At 36.8% G+C, this 21,220-nt stretch overlaps 1 protein-coding gene across 5 annotated transcripts in view; it reads right to left on the bottom strand.

Annotated features, from left to right (window-relative positions):
* RAB27A (RAB27A, member RAS oncogene family) overlaps positions 1 to 21,220 on the bottom strand; it is a 77,217-nt gene that overhangs the window by 14,982 nt on the left and 41,015 nt on the right. For all 5 annotated transcript variants that reach the window (XM_058737677.1, XM_058737672.1, XM_058737676.1 and 2 more), the window contains 3 exons: positions 15,804 to 15,978; positions 7,657 to 7,742; positions 5,352 to 5,455 (listed from right to left, as the gene is read on the bottom strand). In XM_058737677.1, coding sequence (XP_058593660.1) covers positions 5,352 to 5,455; positions 7,657 to 7,742; positions 15,804 to 15,956 — 343 coding nt within the window. In that variant the 5' untranslated portion in view covers positions 15,957 to 15,978. The remainder of the gene's footprint in view (positions 1 to 5,351; positions 5,456 to 7,656; positions 7,743 to 15,803; positions 15,979 to 21,220) is intronic.

The following is a 21,220-nucleotide window of genomic DNA, read 5'->3' as shown; positions in this document are numbered from 1 at the left end:
TTCCACTGACTGCCATGCCCTTTCTTTCCTCCAGGCTGGTACACATTCTGTCCCCATGTGCTTGAACACCCAGCCACAACCTTCCTTCCAGGAATCTTGACCATTCTTTTAAGACTTGACTCTCAGTTACCTCTACTGTGAAACCTTTCTGGTCTCCAGAGAGTCTCTGTGTTCTATTAACCCATGTGTTCAGTGTCATGATTACGAACATGAACTCAGAACAGACTGTGTCTAAGGTTGAATCCTGGCCCGCCATTTACTAGCTGTGTGACCCTGACCAAGTTGTTTCCCCATCTATAAATGGTAATAATAATGGTACTTACTTCATAGGGTTAAGGTGTGGATTAAATGAGTTAATTCAGTGATTCTCCAAGAAAGGTCCATGGACCAGCAGCCTCACCATCACTAGGGAACTTACTACAAATGCAAATTCTCAGAACCCACCCCAGATCTATTGAATCAGGAATGCTGGATCTGGGGCCCAGAATCCGCGTTTTCATAAGCCCTCTGGGTGATCCAGATGCACATTTGAGGACCACTAAGTTAATCTTTAAAGCATTTAGAAGTGCTAGGTGAGTATTACCAGTAATGATGTTTAATAGTGTTTATTTTGGAGACTCTGGTAAGTGTGATTATTGGCGATTTTTATTTCTTCCTGATTTTTCTACAAACACTGACTTACTTATATAAAAAGTAAAGTTATCAATTCTTTTAAAAATCTCACTGAAGAAAAAGGCAAATACATAAAAACCTACTACAACCTACTATGCTAAAAATCCTCAAAGTAGTACAAAATAGAAGCTAAGAGGAAAAAAGTTTAATACAACTACAGTTATCACAGAAAATTTCATGGAGGCCATAATTTCCCAGATTTTAAAGAATAAGTAGAACTCCAACCAGTTTAAAAAAGGGTGGAGTTGGGGGGGGGGGGGGTGGGTAGAAGGGGCTTTTCCCTGAGGTCCAGGAAGACAGATGAGTGGATCCAACACTGCCTGATTCCTTTCAGATTTCGGATTTAGGCTTAGAGGACTCAGCTCTCTGTTCAGTCTCCTGATTCAGCAGGGCTCACCTTTGTATGTATCCCCTTCCCAAAAGGGCATGGAGAGAATTGGAGTCAAGAGAAAAGGCACTGCCAGTACAGGTCTGGAGAATCAAAGGGAGGACACAGACCTCCTCTCCCCAGGCTAATCAGAGTCCAGGAATCAGCTGTTTAATACAACAGTACCTTTGTTCTGATATGTACCCCACCCCCCAAAAAGAAGAAATGAATGATCCGTGTAATATTCAAAATGCTAACGGAGGAAAAATAAAATGTATACATAATAAATTTTTATTCCCAATTAAGATTTGATACTATTACTTCTGACCCTGAACATTATAACTTTCTTTTTTTTAAAGATGGGTTGGGGGGGGGGAATATTTTCCATTGAAGATATGAAATCCTCAAAATGTATATGTTTTCTTTACCTGTAAGAATTCTTTTACACTATAAGGAAAACAAAATAACATGCATACATTACACATAATTTCACATAACTTTGTTATTTACCTAATTAGCTAAAAAATCCAGATAGACAAGATTTATCTGTCTCAGAGTTTCCATTTCTATCAGTGAGCAGGGGCAGAGAGAGAGGGAGACACAGAATCTGAAACAGGCTCCAGGTTCTGAGCTGCCAGCACAGAGCCCGACGTGGGGCTTGAACTCACTAACCGCAAGATCATGACCTGAGCTGAAGTCACATGCTCACCCAACTGAGCCACCCAGGCAGCCCCAGAATTTGTTCTAACGATACTGAAAAGAAGATGAGAAGCAAGGTCTGAAAATAAAGGACTAAAAATAGCCACCATCATTCAGCTGTAAGAGAAATAATGAGGTATGCAACACGGGCATTAACAAAATCAAGTCCAGGAAGCATAACTAAATTTGGGGAAACTATACTTAAAATATTAAATAGCTCTTCAACTGGTAATGATCAATTTAGTTGAGAAAGTGCATAAAAGGCTACTGAACTTGGGGCGCCTGGGTGGCTCAGTTGGTTAAGCGTCTGACTTGGGCTCAGGTCATGATCTCATGGTTTGTGAGTTCCAGCCCCTCCACCCCCACCGCGTCAGGCTCTGTGTTGACAGCTAGGAGTCTGGAGCCTGCTTTGGATTGTGCGTCTCATTCTCTCTGTGCTCTGTCTCTCTCTGTCTCTCAAAAATAAATAAATGTAAAGAAAAAAATTTTAAAAAGCCTATTGATCTGAAAGCAAAAATTCCATGTCCTCAGAGAAGTCAACTACTATTTAAGGCCCAGAGTCCTCATCCTAAAATAAAGACATGCCACCTGCCTGAATCTTCTCCCAGAGCTTGTGAGGACCAGATACAAAGTATGGGAAAAACCTTTTAAAATCACAATGCACCACAGAAATTACTTACTCAAAAACTTGTTCTTAAAAACAAGGTTTTCTACTATCAAAATCACAGCCAATGACCCTTTTATAATACCAAAACACCAAGTTGTTTTTAAATGGTAGGTATTTTTTTTTTTGTATTCTGATTTAATGGTCATGTTGTATTTTTTAACATTTAGAAACATATTTAATAACCTCCTCTAAAACTCTGCTATATTCAATATTAAAGACATTGATTTATATTTCCAGAATTCAGTTCATTTGTTCCTTGCTTCCTTCCTTCCATAAATACATAAAAAGCACATTTAATTTCTACTGTATTCTAGGCAACATGCTCGGTGCTAAAAAGACATACACAAATCAGAGTTTAACAGATTCATGTAAGAAAGACATGTTAACAAGTATAGCAATTTAGCATACATCATAATAAAAATATGTACAAACTATTACGGCAATTTAAAGAAGAAATGCATAATATTGCATGGGGGTCATGAAATTTACATTTAAGCAAACACTCTGAAAATAAGGAGATGCTTCCTCATGAGACATAGGAGAAGGGCAACTCAGTGGTAAAAACGAAAGTAAAATTACAGAAGCAAAGATCAGTGAGCCATCAGCTGAAGATGAGAATGACAGCCAGTGGCACATTTTGAAGCATCTTGTAATGCATGTAAAATATCTGGTACTTTATCATGGGCCACAGGAAGCCATTGAAACATTTTAATGAGATCATATTTATCTTCTAGAATAATAACTCTGGCAGCCATGTGGAGAGTAGATTTGAGGGAGATGAAACTAGTTAAGACAACTAATTACGATATTAGACTAGGTCAGGTAAGAAATAATGAAAATCTAGTCTAGAAACTGTCAGAGATAGACTTGTGAACCATGGGTGTCATGCTTAAGAGCATGGTCCCAGGAGCTATACATTCACTTACTAGCCACATAATCTTGGATAAACCAGTATCTTTCTGTCTCATTGTGCTTGTCTGAAAATGGAGCTAAAAGTGTTAATGTATATTAATGATTTAGGATAGTTTTCAAGAGATCTTATTCATTAATATTAATATTAAGTACAAGGATCAGGTATTTTTGTTGTTGTTGTTTTGGTTTTATTTTATTTTATTTTAACTTGTTTTTTTATTTTTTTAAATTTACATCCAAATTAGTTAGCATATAGTGCAACAATGATTTCAGGAGTAAATTCCTTAGTGCCCTTTACCCATTTATCCCATCCCCCCTCCCACAACCCCTCCATTAACCCTCAGTTTGTTCTCCATATTTATGAGTCTCTTTTGTTTTGTCCCCCTCCCTGTTTTTATATTATTTTTATTTCCCTTTCCTTATGTTCATCTGTTTTGTCTCTTAAAGTCCTCATATGAGTCAAGTCATGTGATTTTTGTCTTTCTCTAATTTCACTTAGTATAATACCCTCCAGTTCCATCCACGTGGTTGCAAATGGCAAGATTTCATTCTTTTTGATTGCTGAGTACTACTCCAGTGTGTGTGTGTGTGTGTGTGTGTGTGTGTGTATGTATGTATGTGTGTATGTATATATATATATGTGTGTGTGTGTGTGTGTGTATATATATGTATATATATGTATATATGTATGTATATATATATATATATATATATATATATATATATATACACACACCACGTCTTCTTTCTCCATTCATCCATCGATGGACATTTGGGCTCTTTCCATACTTTGGCTATTGTTGATAGTGCTGCTGTAAATATTGGGGTGCATGTGTCCCTTTGAAACAGCACACCTGTATCCCGTGGATAAATCCCTAGCAGTGCAATTGCTGGGTTGTAGGGTAGTTCTATTTTTAGTTTTTTGAGGAACCTCCATACTGTTTTCCAGAGTGGCTGCACCAGCTTGCATTCCCATAAATGGTAGGTATTTTTAAGTAACCATTTTTATTTTAAATATTTGGATGTTAAGAATTTGACATCACAGTATTCTTTAATAGATTTTTCTAGTCTAAATTTACACTAATACCATCAACAGATAAAAGTGTACATTTGCAAACTGTTATTTGATCAAGTAGCAGGATTTTAAGTGGCTACTAACCAATCATTTAAGAGATTAGGATCTCTGCAAAGAGCCAAGATGAAGGGGTCTGTGTGTGTGTGTGTGTGTGTGTGTGTGTGTGTGTGTGTGTGTGTAGTACTGGTGACCATTTTTGCAAATGTAATTCTAGAGTCTTCCATCATGGGATCCTCCTGCCCAATGCTCTGGCCCTAAAGGCAGAAAAGGGACCTCTGAGTACAGAAGAGACATGGAGCTGGGGGTATGATCTGCAAAGCCTTCAAAACATATTTATATCTATGTGATGTATGTGTTAAGCCCTGGGATGATACAAGTCCTCACAGTATACGACAGGCAAGCAGATACTTAAAGATTTATCTTCTCTGGGCTTCTGTCTCCTTATCTATCAAATGGGGCTAACAGCATCCTCTGTGGAAAAGCCAAAGTGATTACATGCAAAGTGCTGCCATGTGCCTATAGGATAAGAAGTACCCAGCAAAGGGGTGCCTGGGTGGCTCAGTCAGTTAAGCCTCGGCTCTTGATTTCAGCTCAGTCATAATCTCACAGCTTGTGGGTTTGAGCCCCCCGTCAGGCTCCACATTGACAGAGCTTGCTTGGGATTCTCTCTCTCCCTCTCTCTCTCTGCCTCTCCCCGCCTCTCCCCTGCTTGCTCTCGCGCGCTCTCTCTCTCAAAATAAATAAACATTTCTTTAAAACACTTATAAAAAAAAAAAAAAAGAAGTGGTGAGCAAATCAAAGTTAACATTACCAGGAAAAGCACAGTATGTTAGTTATCTTTGCTCCTAAAGTAAAACCTTAGGAGCTCCTCCAAAACAACTTGCACCAAAAGTAGAATATAAGAGGGCATTTTATTATGGGAAGTGGGCAGTGGGAGACAGGGAAACAGTAACACTTACTTATCCAGTTTCTGACATTGAGGAAACTTTGCTCATTTGTCAGATCAAAAAGCAGAAGAAACCCCATAGCATCTCTGAAGAATGCTGTTGTCAAGCTACGAAACCTAGGAACATAAAAGCAGATTGGTCATCTAAATCATGGCCTCACTCCTGAAATATAAAACTAGCAGCAATTCCCTCAGCTCTTCCAATAATTCATCAACAACAAATTAGGTGTTTAATAATGTGCCATAATTTCTAATAACTTCACATTATACATGCATATGGTACCTCTTAACTATACAAGACTTAACAAAGTGTGCTATAATAGATCATTTTATCAGTATAAAGGTATATATATAATCAATGATATTGGGTATCTTATAAAATATGGTAAAGAGATATCTAGAGCTAGAAAGAATATTTCAAAACATACTGATACTTTCCAAAAATTATATTTGGAATTTTCTTTTAAAATAAAAACAATCTTGGAGCACTTAGGTGGCTCAGTCGGTTAAGTGGCCAATTTCAGCTCAGGTCATGATCTCACAGTTTGTGAGTCTGAGCCGTGCAACAGGCTCTGTGCTGACAGCTCAGTGCCTGGATCCTACTTTGGATTCTGTGTCTCCCTCCCTCTCTCTCTCTCTGTGCCTCCCCTGCTCGTGCAGTCTCTGTGTTTCTCTCAAAAATAAATAAACATTAAAAAATTTAAATAAAAACAATCTTATAGAGAACTGATCGTTACTTGAGGGGAGGTGGGGGAAGAGATGGGTGAAATAGATTAAGGAATTAAGAGTACATTTCTCATGACGAGGACTGAGTAATGTATCGAACTCAGTATAATGTATTGCTGAATCACTATATTGTATACCTGAAACTAATTTAACACTGTATGTTAACTATGCTGGAATTAAATGAATAAAAATAAATAAAATAAAAACAATCTGTTTAAGTTTTTAAAAATTAAAAAAAAGATAATGATATTCCAAAAGTGTATACTACAGTTATTTATCACTTACATAAGTTTATGTGTTAATGGAGCATGTGATTTGAAAAAAACAGTCTGCTGGACAGGGACCACAAGAACTAGCTCATGATACATTAGTCTGAGCCAAGAATGCACAGTGCAATTAAGAGTTAATTAGGCCAAAAGCAATGGTGCCTGCTGTGTAGGTTTTCCTTGTCCTGAGAAAGTTCAACTTGACCTGACATTGCAATGGGTTCCATAACCTTTTAATTTCAGTCTCTACAGAAGTTTAATAACTTCTGTAGAGTTATTCTACAGAATGGCTTCAAGAAGAGTGGCTTCAAGATGGGAGTACTATTGACTCAGTCCCTAGCCTTTCTTGGTGCTCTCTTCCAAGGTTTTATCCAGCTATATCCTTTCTCTCTCCGTTTCAAGTCTGTTTCCATTTTACTTTTATGCAAAGCCTGCAACTGACAGGCATAGGCTCTACAGAAAAGAATACTGACATGAATTTGTCATCTAATATATTTTAAATTTTCTCAAATATTTCTAGTGAACATTTTTACAAAAAAAAGAGTCCTTATCTTTTAGAAATACCTACCAAAGTAGTTATAAATGAAAAAATCTGATATTTGGAATTTGCTTAAAAATAATTTAGGAGTGGGGGTAAAAAGAGGTAGAGGTATAAATTAAATGAGATAGGCCACAAATCGATGGCTGTTGAAGCTGGGAAATGGGTACATGATTTTATTATACTATCCTTTCTAGTATATATTTGAATATTTCCAGAATAAAAAGTTAAAAAACAAAAGAATACTTCAAGAAAACTAGAGAAAACAGCAGCTTTTAACTAACTTAAAGAAATTTTTATCAAGATTTCATGTGACTTATCTTGATCAAGCAACCTCTGACCATATGAGTTAATTCCAATCAGATTTTCCATGAGGTTTCAACAATCAAGAATAATGCATGCAATTCTACAATTGTCTTTGTGGCTGAGTAAACAGCAAAAGTAAATGGTGGAAAGTGTCTAAGCAAATGAGTAGAACGAGAAAGGAGGAGGAAGAAAGAGAGAGGAGGGAGGAGGAGGAGAAAGCAGGAAGAGAAAGAAGAAGAAGAAGAAGAAAGACCGTAAATAAGATGGTCTATTTTGAAAAGGATTCATTTTTCTTCTGTCGTTGTATAAAGGACACATCATTACCATTTCGGATTGATAAATTTCCTGCTAATTTGGAAGTATGTCTTATCTAAGTACAAATCAACCAATCAGCTGGCCTTTTCCTGCTCAGGCACTGTATGAAGAGCATAGCTGGTTTTCCCTTTCCTCCAGTAACAAACACATAACTGAAGGTCTCATACCTCTCCTGCCCTGCTGTGTCCCATAATTGCAGGTGGATTCTCTGACCTCTGCCAATGGCTCCATCTGGCCCATTGGCTCTGTACACCTAAAAGAGCAAAATGAAAAAGAAAACTTTTGAGAACACTACTCTTCTTACTTACTTTTCTATTCAGTAAAACTCCCATAAGCATCTAGACTCAAAAAAAAACCCTCTGGAATACAATATTCTTGTATTGTATTGTATTGTATTCTTGTATTGTATTCTTGTTTGTATGTTATTCCAAACAATTATCTTTGGGTAATACAGTAATTTGTAATAAAACATAAATATACACGTTATATATTTTTATAAGTATATTATGAAATATATATAAATATCACATAGTATGTATAAATAACAATAATCTGGGGAACTTGGGTGGCTTAGTTGGTTGAGCGTCCAACTTCAGCTCAGGTCATGATCTCACCGTTCATGAGTTTGATCCCCGCATCAGGCTCTCTGCTGTCAGCACAGAGCTCACTTTGGATCCTCTGTCTCGATCTCTCTCTCTCTCTCTCTCTCTCTCTCTCTCTGACCCTCCCCCACTTGTGCATGCACGTGTTCTCTCTCCCTCCCTCCCCTCTCTCTCAAAAATAAATATTAAAGAAAGAAACAAAACATTAATCCACTCACCTTTCCTCAAAGTTCCCTCAGGTCACTAGTTTCAGAAAATATTACCTTTCTATGATTTTTCCCTATCCCATCTTTAAAAAGTACTCTAAAGCAATTTTATAGGAAGGACATCTTAAGATCTCTTCCTCCATTAAAGCAATGAAACACTGGCCAAAAATGTCAAAATCCACTTTTTCTAAACTCTGAGAATTAACAAAGGCTTGCAACATCCCAAGAAGAATCTATTCCATAAAAATGGCTGAATATCAGTAAAAACAGTAAACTTTGTGCTGTTTCAATTTATCTTATTCCCATCCCAATCTCCCCAGCTCCTTAGTAGCTTTGAAAAACAACAGATGCATAACTATGGTAGCTGTGAAAACCATTAGCATAGTAGCCACTGAAAGGAGGCAAAACAGGTTTGGAGCTCTCCAAGTCTCATCCCCAGAGAACTGTCTGAAAGTTACCTGTAAATCTCCATTCCCAGGCCTTCACTTGACTTTGCCTGACTCAAAGCTTGCTCTATGATGATAACCTTACCCTTAGGACATTTGTTGAAAACAATCAGCAGTAATTATTTAACATCACAGCTACCAAAGGCAGCAATACCAACTGGGGCTAAATCTAACAAAAACAAAAAACAAACAAACAAACAAAAAACAGGAAATGAGATGTCCATAGGGAGACTTGAAAAGCTCCAAAATGTTCCTTGGAATCTACTAGGCCACTTTCATGTATAGGACCATACATATGCTTGGAAAAGACTTGAAAAGACCCAATTCTCTATGGCTGACTTTGAGACTCTCTCAAGCAGGAAATGAAGGCTAAGGCAGAGTTGTAAACTGCCTGCAGGAACATTAGGCACATGTCCCACAATGGGTGCATGCATGCACATACACAATCTGTTGGAAAAGGCTGATAGACTTACTGGTTCAAAGAAACCTGTCCACTCATTGGCTTATCACTAAGTTAACTGAACAGAGACTTCAGTTAACTTCAGCACTAGAATTAGTGCTGGGATAGAATTAGTCCCGGGATGTCACTAAATAAACAGCAGGAACAACAACTATAAAAATAAAGAGCAGGGGCGCCTGGGTGGCGCAGTCGGTTAAGCGTCCGACTTCAGCCAGGTCACGATCTCGCGGTCCGTGAGTTCGAGCCCCGCGTCAGGCTCTGGGCTGATGGCTCGGAGCCTGGAGCCTGTTTCCGATTCTGTGTCTCCCTCTCTCTGACCCTCCCCCGTTCATGCTCTGTCTCTCTCTGTCCCAAAAATAAATAAAAAACGTTGAAAAAAAAAATTTAAAAAAAATAAAAATAAAAAAAATAAAGAGCAAAAACAAGAACCTCTTAGGAAAGGGGAAGAATTTGATTGCCAGGTTTTATCATTTAAAATGTCCAGTTTTCAACAATGTTTATGAGACACACAAAGAAACAGGAAAGTATGGCTTATACACGGGGTGGGGGGTGGGGGGCAGGGGAAGGGAGTGAAAAAAATCAACAGAAGTCATCCCTAAGGAAGGCCAGATGTTGAACTTACTAGACATAGACTTGAAATCAGCTATTATAAACATGTTCGAAGAACTAAAGGAAATCTTATCTAAAGAAATAAAGTATGAGAATAATGCCTCATTGAATACAGAATGTCAATAAAGACATAGATACTATAAAAAGTAAATAGAGATTCTGGAGTTAAAAATACAGTAAGTGAAGTGCAATATTCACTAGAGGGGCTCAATAGCAGACTTGAAATGGCAAAAGAAATAACCACTGATTTGAAGAGACAGGTCTGTTGAGATTATCTAGGCCATGGCACAAAAGGAAATAGAGTAAAGAAAAATGAACAGAGTTACAGAGACCTATGGAACCATCAAACATACCAACATATGCAAACTAGCAATCATATCAAAAGAAGACAGAGGCAGAAAAAATATTTGCAGAAATAATAGCCAAAAACATCCCAAAATTTGATGAAAAACGTTTGTCTTCACATTCAAGAAACTCAGTGAGCTCCAAGAAGGATAAATTCATAGAGACTGACTAGACATATCATCATCAAACTGTCAGAATCCAAAGACAAAGAGAGAATCTTAAAAGCAGCAAGTAAAAAGTGATTCATCACATATAAGCAATAGAGGCCAAAAGGCAGTAGGAGGACATAATTAAAGTGCTGAAAGAATAAAGACTAATCAACCAACAATTCTATAGGCAACAAAGCTTTCATTTAAAATTGAATCATTAATTAAGACATCACCAGATACACAAAAGCAGAAAATTCATCACTAGCATACTTGCCCTATAAAAAATAATAAAGATAATGCTTCAGGCTAAGATAAAAGGACACTAGGAAGCAAATAAAGTCCATAAAAAAGCAAACAGCACCAGAAAGATAACTACATAAATATAAAAGAAAGTATAAATGCTTTTTTGTAATTCTTTTCTTCCATCTGATTTAAGTACAACTTCATGAATAAGTACAAACCTGTTGATAGGCACACAACATATAAAGTTGTAATTTGTGTGACAATAATGGTGCAGAGGAGGGAGTAGGAAATGAAGTCCTATATAAGAACAGTTTCATTATAATATTGAAATTAAGTTGGTATTGATCAAAACTAGATTGTTATAAATTAAGATGATAATTGTAATGCTTAGTGGAACTATTAAAAAATAACTCAAATATAGTAAAAATAATGGCAAGGGAGTTACAATAGTATACTAGTAAATATAGAACACAAAATAAAGTAGTCATGAAGAAATTGAGTAACAAGAAGAGAAATAAGACATGTAGAAAACAGGGACACCTGGGTGGCTCAGTCAGTTGAGTGTCTGACTTGGGTTCAGGTCATGATCTCATAGTTCATGAGTTAGAGCCCTGCATCAGGCTTGCTGCTGTCAGCGCAGAGCCCACTCTGGATGCTCTGTCCCCTTCTCTCTCTCCTCCTTCCCCGTTTGTCCTCTCTCTCAAAAATAAATACATAAATGCATAAACACATAAATAAATACCAGAAAAAGATACATAGTAAACAAGTAGCAAAATGGCAAACATAAATGCTACTTTTTCAGTAACTATATTAAATGTAAGTGGATTAAATACTCCAAATAAAAGGCAGATATTGGCAAAATGGACTTGAAAACATGATCCAACAATGTACTGTCTACAAGAGACACATTTTAGATTCAAAGACACAAAGAGGCTGTAAACAAAAGGATGGGGAAAAAATACCATGCAAACAAAAACTAAAAGAAGAGCTCAAGGGCTATACTAATATCAGAAAAAAATAAAATTAAAGCAAAAATTGTTATTTATCATTTTATAATGATAAAAAGGTTACTCCATTAAGAACATATATGAAGAAAAAGGGAGAAAAACAAGCTGACAGTAATATTGAGATATTCCAACACTCTACTTTCTGTAATGGATAGAACAAGTAGGCAGATGAACAAGGAAATACAAGACTTGCACAACACTATAAATCAAAGACATGACAGACATCTACAGAATGCTTTACTCAACAACTGCAGATCATACATTCTTCTCAGGTACACACAAAACATTCTCAAGGACAGGCCATATGTTAGATCATAAAACAAGCCTCAATAAATTCAAAAGTCAAATAATACAAAATGTGTCTCTAACCACAATGGGTAAAATTAGCAATCATTAACAGTAAACCAAAATTTGGAAAATTCACAAATATGTGGAAAATAAACAACACAGTCTTAAATAACCAATAGGTCAAAGAAGAAACACAAGGGAAACTAAAAAATACTTTTAGTATTTTTACTAAAATACTTTTTTACTGTAGTTGTAGCACAACAACAAACAATGATCAAATGAAGCTAAAGCATTGCCTAGAGGGAAATTTCTAGCAGTAAGCACCTATATTAAAAAAGAATAAAGATTTCTAATAAATAACTTTCAACTTTAAGAAACTAGAAAAATAAGATAAACTAAACCAAAAGCAAAAAGAAGAAAAGAAATCATAAAGATTGGTAGAAATGAATTGTCTTTTCTTTAAAAAGGTCAACAAAATTCATAAACCTTTAGCTATATTGACCAAGAATAAAAATAGAATACTCAAACTCTTAAAATCAGAAAGTTTTTTTAAAGATCTCTGTATCTCCAGATACACTAAAAAATAATAAAAATTTAAATAATTAGAAAAATTTTTAAAGGACAAAACTACCAACTTTACATTTATAAAAAGATTATAAAGTAATACTCTGAACAACTGTATGCCAAAAAATTAGATAATCTATAATTGAGAAATTCTTAAACACAAATACCAGAAATTAACTCAAGAAGAAATAGAACATCTAAATAGACATATAACCAATAAGGAGACAAATAGAGTTTTTGTGGAATGGCCAGGCACAAATGTCTTCACTGATGAATTCAACCAAATGTTTAGAGGAGAATCAACACCAATCTTTCCCAAACTCTTCCAAAATAGATAAAAGGTGGAAATACTTGACTCATTTTATAAGGCCAATATTATACTGATACCAAAACCAAAGATATCATGAGAAAAAACAAAAACAAAAAACTACAGACAACATCCATTCTGAGTATAGACACGAAATATTAGCAAACAGAATCCAACAAAATATAAAAAGGATTATATGCCATGACACAGTGAAATTTATCACAAGGACAGCAATGTTGATTGGCCTTACAAAAATCACTCAATACAACACAATACACCATAGTAGTATAAAGAACAAAAATCACATGACCATCTCAAATACGTGCAAAAAAAACCTTTGAAAACATCCAATGCCTTTCATGACAAAAACACTCAACAAATTAGAAATAGAAGAGAATGTCCTCAACTTGAAAAACTGCATCTATGGAAACCCCAAGAACTCACATTATATGTAATGGTGAAGGTCTGAATGCTTTCTTTCTCCCTGAAATCAAAAACAAGATGAGGATGTTCTTTCTCATCAGTTCTATTCAACATTTTACTGAGGTTCTTGCCAGGGTAATTAGGCAAGAAAAAATTAAAACTTATCCAAAGTGGAAAAAAAGAAGTAAAACAGAAGATGACACAATCTTGTATATAAAAGATCCTAAGGAATAAATACATACACACACACACACACACACACACACACACACACAATTAGAATTAATAAACAACTTCAACAAGTACCCAGTGTACAAGATCAGTTTACAAAATAAATTGTATTTCTATACACTGGCAATGAACAATTCAAAATGAATTAAAAAATTATTTCAATTTACAATAGCATAAAAACAATCCATTGAGCGTCCAACTCTTGATTTTGGCTCAGGTCATGATCCCAGGCACAAGCCCCATGTCAGGGCTCCATGCTGAGCATGGGACCTGCTTAAGATTCTCTCTCTCTCTTCCTCTACCTCTCTCCCCCACTCATACTCTCTCTCTAAAATTAAAATAGTAATAGTTTTTAAAAATAATAGCATAAAAAATTAAAATGCTTAAGAATAACAAAAAAAATACTTAGAAAGCTGCAAAACATTGTTGAAAGAAATTAAAGAAGATCTAAATAAATGGAAAAACATCTCATGTTCATGGATCAGAAGGTGTAATATTGTTAAGATACCAATATTCCCCAAATTGATCTGCAGATTCAGTGCAATCCCTACCAAAATCTCAGCTGGATTCTTTGTAGAAATTGATAAGCTGACCTTAAAATTCAAATGTAATTGCAAGGTATCCAAAATAATCTTGAAAAATAAGGACAAAGTGGGAAGACTTTGACATGCTTCCCAATGTCAAAACGTAGTACAAAGCAGAAGTAGTCAAGATAGTGCTGGCTTAAGGATAGACATCTAGATGAATGGAATAGAATTTCAAGTCCACAAATAAGTATTTTTATTTATGGTCAACTGATTTTCAACAAGAGCACCAAGATCATTCATAAGAGAAAGAACATACATAAGAGAAAGAACTTTCAATAAATGCTAATGGGACTAGATACCCATATGCAAAAAATAGAAGTTGGACCCCTATTCACACCATACACAAAACTAACTCAAAACCTATGGAGAATGAATTAATGCCTGAAGGAGGGTAAATTGGAAAAGACTGCTAAAGGGCATGAGGTTTCTTTTGGGGTGGTGAAATGTTCTAAAATTAGATAGCAGTGATGGTTTGTACAAATGTGAATATACTAAAACACTGAGTTGTACACTTTCAATGAGTGAATTTTATGTTATGTAAATTATATCTCAATAAAGTCATTTTTAAAATACAAGGTTATAAAATGGGAATTGATAGATATAATCACATATACACATGCTGATTCTACCAATTACATGTCAATACTAAAATTTTTATAAAATCCTGTTCTTACTCAGTGGGCCTTTAAGACTCTAGCAGTGGAAAAAAAAGACCTAGGGTGACTAGGAGGAAATGAATTCATTTGCCCTGGAAGACAGAGACCCTGTATCTTTTCCAGGAAGAATATTCCCCATTCAAAGATCTTTGTTATTAATCTCCTGACCCCTTGTGGACCTGCTTCATGGTAAGGGTTGATTTTTCAGCAAGAAATGTAGTTCACAGAGAAGACCATCTTCTCTCTGCAACTCTAACACAGTGACTTCCTGCCCTCCTCTCCATCACCAGAATAACTTTCAGTCCTGTGGTTCCTTAAATGAAAGAGCCCCCTCCTTCAGTGTTCTGTAGAACCTCCCTGTTCCCTTGGTTACTTCCCAGATCAAAACGCAATACTGGCATTCTCACTCCAACCCCAACCTCACCCTTCTGGCAGCAGTGATGAATTCTGCCACTTAGTGGGGTTGAATTAAGAAAAAGGCCATTAAAAATGACATCAAAGGGGGAAGAGCATAGCTCACAAAACAGGAGTATCAGGGTCAGGGTGGTTTGTAGGTTTCATAACAAAGTTAGACAAATAACTGTGAAGGTCCAGGGAAAGACACAAGCCGAAAGGGTGTTCAAGGGAAAATTAAAAGAAATCTTCACTTTCATCTCCTTGGTTTTGTTTTCAGAGAAAGAGGTTGAGTGCATGAATGTGGGAGAGGGGTGGAGGGGAGGGAGGGAGGGGGAGGGGGGGAGGGGGGGAGGGAGAGAGGGAGAGAGGGAGAGGGAGAGAGGGAGAGAGGGAGAGAGGGAGAGAGGGAGAGAGGGAGAGAGGGGGAGAGGGAGAGAGGGGGAGAGGGGGAGAGGGAGAGAGGGGGAGAGGGAGAGGGAGAGGGAATCTCAAGCAGGCTGCAAGCTCAGCACAGATCCTGACTTGTGGCTAGATCCCAAGACCCTGGGATCGAGACCGGAGACCAAATCAAGAGCCAGATGCTCAACTGACTGAGCCACCCAGGCGCCTATCTCCTTGGTTTTATATTAAGTGTTTTTCAGCACAACCTTCTAAATCACGTTGCCTAGATTGAACATAATGCATTTTCATATGCACCCTTTACTGGTATATTCCAAATTTTGTCTTTCTAATTCCTAACAAGTAGACTAAACAGAAAGGCAAATGTTGACTCAGATATTTTTATATAGAACTTACCACTCTCTTTTCCCTGAAATCAATGCCCACTGTTGTGATAAATTTGGAGTTAAATTTGCCATCTGTGTACTGGTAAAGTACACTGGTTTTCCCCACTCCAGAGTCTCCCAAAGCTAAAAACTTGATGAGGTAATCATAATCTCCATCAGACATAATGAAGAACTCAGTAGTTCACCTGCAAAATACAAACAAATGCATATTTACGAAAAAGCCATTAGGAAATATTAGACTCTTCCATGAATAAAGTGAGTTACTTTAATATCCAGCTCAATAAGTACTATGTGACACCTATATGCCTAAGGGTTCTGTGAAGAGGATTAGATATTACTGCCCCCAAGGACCTAATATTTTGCTAGATGAGGTGCTACTGAAATAACATTTTAATTTAAATTTAACATGCACATTATAGTACTATCAAGACAAAAATTCCAAGTGAGAATGAAAATCAAGATAACCACTACCAAGTCTTTTTTTTTTTTAATTTTTAAAATATTTATTTTTGAGAGGAGAGAGAGTACAAGTGGGGGAGGGGCAGGGAGAGAGGGAGACACAGAATCCAAAGCAGCCTCCAGACTCTGAGCTTTCAGCAAGAGCCTGACGCCGGGCTCAAACTCACAAACTGCAAGATCATGACCTGAGCCAAAGTCAGACACTTAACTGACTGAGCCACCTAGGCGCCCCCAACCACTCAGTCTTACATACAGATCCTATAAAACAAAAATTTTAAAAAGAAAAGAGAAAGGAGAATGTTACAGAAATAATAAAAATTAGGAGTGCAATTGATTCTAACCACCACCACCCCCTTCTTTTTCAGAGTCTCCTAGCACTAGATCCTTGGCTTTTCTTTTTTATGTGGACATCTAGGCAATTTCATTTATCCTATTCATTTTCAAATGTCACTATAGTTAATTCCTTCAAAGACAATGCTAAATTCACAAGTAAAATTTGGCTTGCAGCTTCTTTTATTTTATTGTTATTATATATTGCAATTAGGTCAGGGCTTTGTTAGAATTCACTTCTCCCTTGGGAACTGAGTTCCAGATTTGGGCAGTCACTGTTTAGAGACCATAGTTCCATTACAAAGGGTTCACCTACCCGTACTTGCCTTGGTATTTGAACAAGAAATGCTACCAATTCAGGTCTTCAATAGTAACTAAAACAAAAGTCCACCTTACAGAAGAAAAATTCTGTTTTTACCAGCAAGACCTAAACATGGTTATTTTTATCCTTTGCAATCAGCATTCTTCATGATTTGTTTTTATTCTCTAAATAGATTCAAACTACTCAAAATACCAGTCCAACTGAAAATGTAGTCTGCCTCCAGGGAAAGCTTATTTCTTTTTATCTTTGCATTTATGATACCAATAAACCGTTCTGAAAATCGGAAAAATAATCAGCTATACCATTACCACTGACCACTCTACCTGCCCATTCAAACATGCATACTTACCCATACACACACATCAAATGCCTACATTAGGTGCTGATTTTCCTCTCATTATCCACTTTCACCCAGCCTCACATTGAGAAACTTTACCACAATTCTCAATGCTTCCTATGGAATTATTTCTATAGATCCATAAGATTCATAAAAGCTTAAGCAAGGACATTTATTGATTTTCAAGGGTGCCTCCCCCACCCTATCCTCAATTTGATGACTCACCTTATGGTCAAAAATCCTGAATGCCGACCCCCAAGAGCCACTGCAATTTATTTCCTCATCATGCCTTAGCAAAGACTGTGACCTCATATTCAGATATGGCTGGTCAGCTGATAAGGGCAGAGCCTCCACTAACATTCATAATTCTATATGCACACTATAAAGAATGGTACTTCACAGATGATGACCTTCCTATGTTATAGCTTCAGTATGTACAGGTTGGTTGCCAGTATTAATGGTACATAACAGAATTCCTCTCCAGAAGATGACCAATAGGGTACAAATAGTTTATCACACTACAGCATCTCATTTGGCTCCCAGTGATTCATTAGTAAGAGCTAAGAATTGAAAAGCAGGTCTAGATAGTGTTTAATCATTTTAGAGGTTCCCCTCAAAATGAATGACCAAGCAGAAAGCAACTCCGAAGTCTGCAATGATAACAGCTATCTTACTTCTTTATTTTTAATTTGAACAAAGGTTGCTCATTTCTATATCTGTGTTTTTACATCATTTAAGGTACAGAAGAAAATGTTGTCATCAATGGCATCACTCTTCTGTAATTCTCTAAATCCACTTAAACGGAATTCAAAGACAGATGAAACTACCTCTGTTGCACCAAAATTTAATGTGTTTAGTTATCATGGGACAACAGTCACACAGATAAGTCTACAAATGCTCTTTGTGGGTTTCGTTTTCTATTCATGTTGACAGCAATACATAACAGTTTATTCACAAACCAAGCCATCATAAATGAAGGTATTAACAAACCAAATACCACAACTAAAGGTATAAAAACCACCATCACTACTAATCATAGTTTGCACTCTTCAGATCATGCCTCTAGGTAATTATTTTCAGATTAACAAGGCAGATAAAGATCCAGACCTTTCACTCTCTGGGTTCAGTTTTCCAAAGGATGAAAATTAGAACCCATAGAGATTAACTCATTTGCACAGTCTAGTATATACATCTCCTAACTCCAAGTCCAAAGTCCACTCTATCTCCAAGCTTATTGTTGTTAATCAAGTTTCTACAAATGCATGTTGGGCTTAACAGCAACTGGGTACGATATTGTATAAGGTAGCCCAATAGGAAACACATGACCTCTGAAGTCCAGCAGAGCCAGGCTGAATCCCAAGTCTCCCACATGCCAGATATTCAGACATCTCTTCACCCCATTCTGGACAGATCAGATTGGCTCTGAAGACCAAGAACAATCTCTGAAATTGCCCCTGATCAGCTCAAGACATATTTCTAGCACAAAGTATTTCTGACTGGTTCAGAGTCATTTGCTGAACTAGATCACTTAGATCTAGTTCACAACATAGATCACTTTCAAACTAATTCTGATCTTTTTTGGCTGGTTTAAAACATTTTCAACTCATTGTAAATTGATATGTCTATTGCAAAAGAGTTATGACCAGCTTAAAAACAGGTTCAAATCTGTATCAGACATTGCAACCCATTCTAATAAGCTCATACTTGTTCTAAAAAAATATGAATGCTTCATTCTAGTTCAGAATCAAAGAGTTGAGTTCAGAGTCCACCTTTTTACTGACCTAAAGCCACTTTGGCTAAAATTAGGTATATCTAGTGAACATTACTTGGGTCTGGTTTGAATGGCTCACACTGCTTCAAACTAGTTTTACCTAGCTCTGTAAGTTCTGAGCTGGACAAGTATGTTCTGACTGGTTCACATTAGGTTTGATTGTTTCAGAGTGTATTTTACTGAATCAAGTTAGTGCTAATCAGTTAAATCTCTCCAACTAAGTCATACTTGCTCTAATTTTATCAAACTTCTTGTAAATTAGTTCATGTCATCTATAATATGTTTTTTTTTTTAATTTTTTTTTTCAACGTTTATTTCTTTATTTTTGGGACAGAGAGAGACAGAGCATGAACGGGGGAGGGACAGAGAGAGAGGGAGACACAGAATCGGAAACAGGCTCCAGGCTCCGAGCCATCAGCCCAGAGCCCGACGCGGGGCTCGAACTCACGGACCGCGAGATCGTGACCTGGCTGAAGTCGGACGCTCAACCGACTGCGCCACCCAGGCGCCCCTATAATATGTTTTTTATGGTCTTAGATGGATTAAAAACTGGCTCAAACTAGTCCAAGTTGATTTATCAGATGTTCAAACAGTTTAAGGCTAGAAATGTAAAATGATAAACAGAAGCACAAAAAGCAATGGTTTGGTGCTTTACACTTACACTGAACCAACAAACTTAAATTTTTACTTATAATTACCTCAATTGTATGTGTTGGAGAATAGAGAACAGGTTGGGAGAAAGGAGTACTGGCACAATGGCAGAGAATACGATAAACAATAGGAAGAGGTGTGATGAGTGCCAGAGTCTTCCTTGGTTGAGAACTCACCCTTCATTTTATCTAAGGGACCTAGCAGCAAAACAGTGATCCATGATCCAACAATAAAATAGAGATTTCAAGTTGAGGAAAACCTTCATCAAATTTGGAGACTATGTAAAGTGTGCCCTAAATTGGTCACAATGACTAGGCTAGTCTGGGTTAACAGAGACCAGAATTCTAAAAAGGAAGGAAGCTGCAAGGAAATAAAAGGACTCAGGAAAAGAGGCAGACCTTCAAACTGGTAACAGATTTTTCAGGGTTTGGGCAGGGTATATTGATGGTAACAAGATTCTTCTCTGAGTTTGCAGTTATTTAGTTAAAGCCTAGAATTAATGGAACCATTCCATCTTTCAGCAGAAGATAATTCTAGTGCTTAGCAAACTACAAGCACAAACACACATGTGTGTGTTTCACCAATGCTTATTACCACCAGATGAAGAAAACTTAACATTAAGTTTCAGCTGAAAACATACAGTGCAGATTTTTACATTTGGAACACCCCAACAACATTTTGTGCAAACTATTTGCAGTCAGTATTCCAAACTACGGATGCTTCAGAAGCCAGTTCATGAAAGCTCTTTCCAATTGAATTGCTCTTGCTAAAAATGGGTTGGAAGCCCACACACTAAGTATTTTATAATCTTTATCACAGCCCTAAAGGCAGGTGGTACATACTACACACACTTCTTCCCTCAGAAGGATCTCAGTGCCATTCTGTCATGGATGTCCCAATGAGAAGATGAGTAAGTGGGCCTTGGGCAGTCTATCTACATGCTAACATGGGCTAAATTACAGCACATTGTTGAGAGATAGGAAAAAGTAGAGGTTAAGAGCATGGAATCTAGAACCAAACTACCTGGATGTGAATCCAGTCATTTCACTTTAGAAAATTTAACCCCTTTGCCTCAGGCTCTGCAGCTTTAAAATTAGGAATGATTTTTTTAAATTAATTTTTATTTTATTAATTCTATCATGCATATGCTTTCTTATTTCAATTTCTTTATAATTGGGGTGCATCTTACATTTTACAGTCTTACAACCCACGACATCTTGCGATTGTTACTAAATGAGGTGGTACTGGAGATAATTGTGTGAAAACCTTTCATTAGCATCTTCTAGCAACATCACAAATGCACCATCAACACATTTTAGATTTGATGAAGCAGTAAACCTATCTCAGAGGGTTATTGTGGGGACTGAGCTAATGTGTACATGAAGAGTTTAGAACAATGTCTGGCACAGAGTAAATCCTGTATTAGTATTAACTCCTATTAGCGTCATCATATCGCAATCTAACTTCCAACAGTCAATATGCAGGCAATATTCCTTTCTTAGAACTGTAAGAAAGAACTATGTCCCTAAAAATTAATGAAAAAGAAAACAAGGATCT

The sequence above is a fragment of the Neofelis nebulosa genome, chromosome 7, assembly GCF_028018385.1.
Source record: "Neofelis nebulosa isolate mNeoNeb1 chromosome 7, mNeoNeb1.pri, whole genome shotgun sequence".
Taxonomy (NCBI): domain Eukaryota; kingdom Metazoa; phylum Chordata; class Mammalia; order Carnivora; family Felidae; genus Neofelis; species Neofelis nebulosa.
This window is presented reverse-complemented; position numbering and strand designations above follow the sequence as displayed.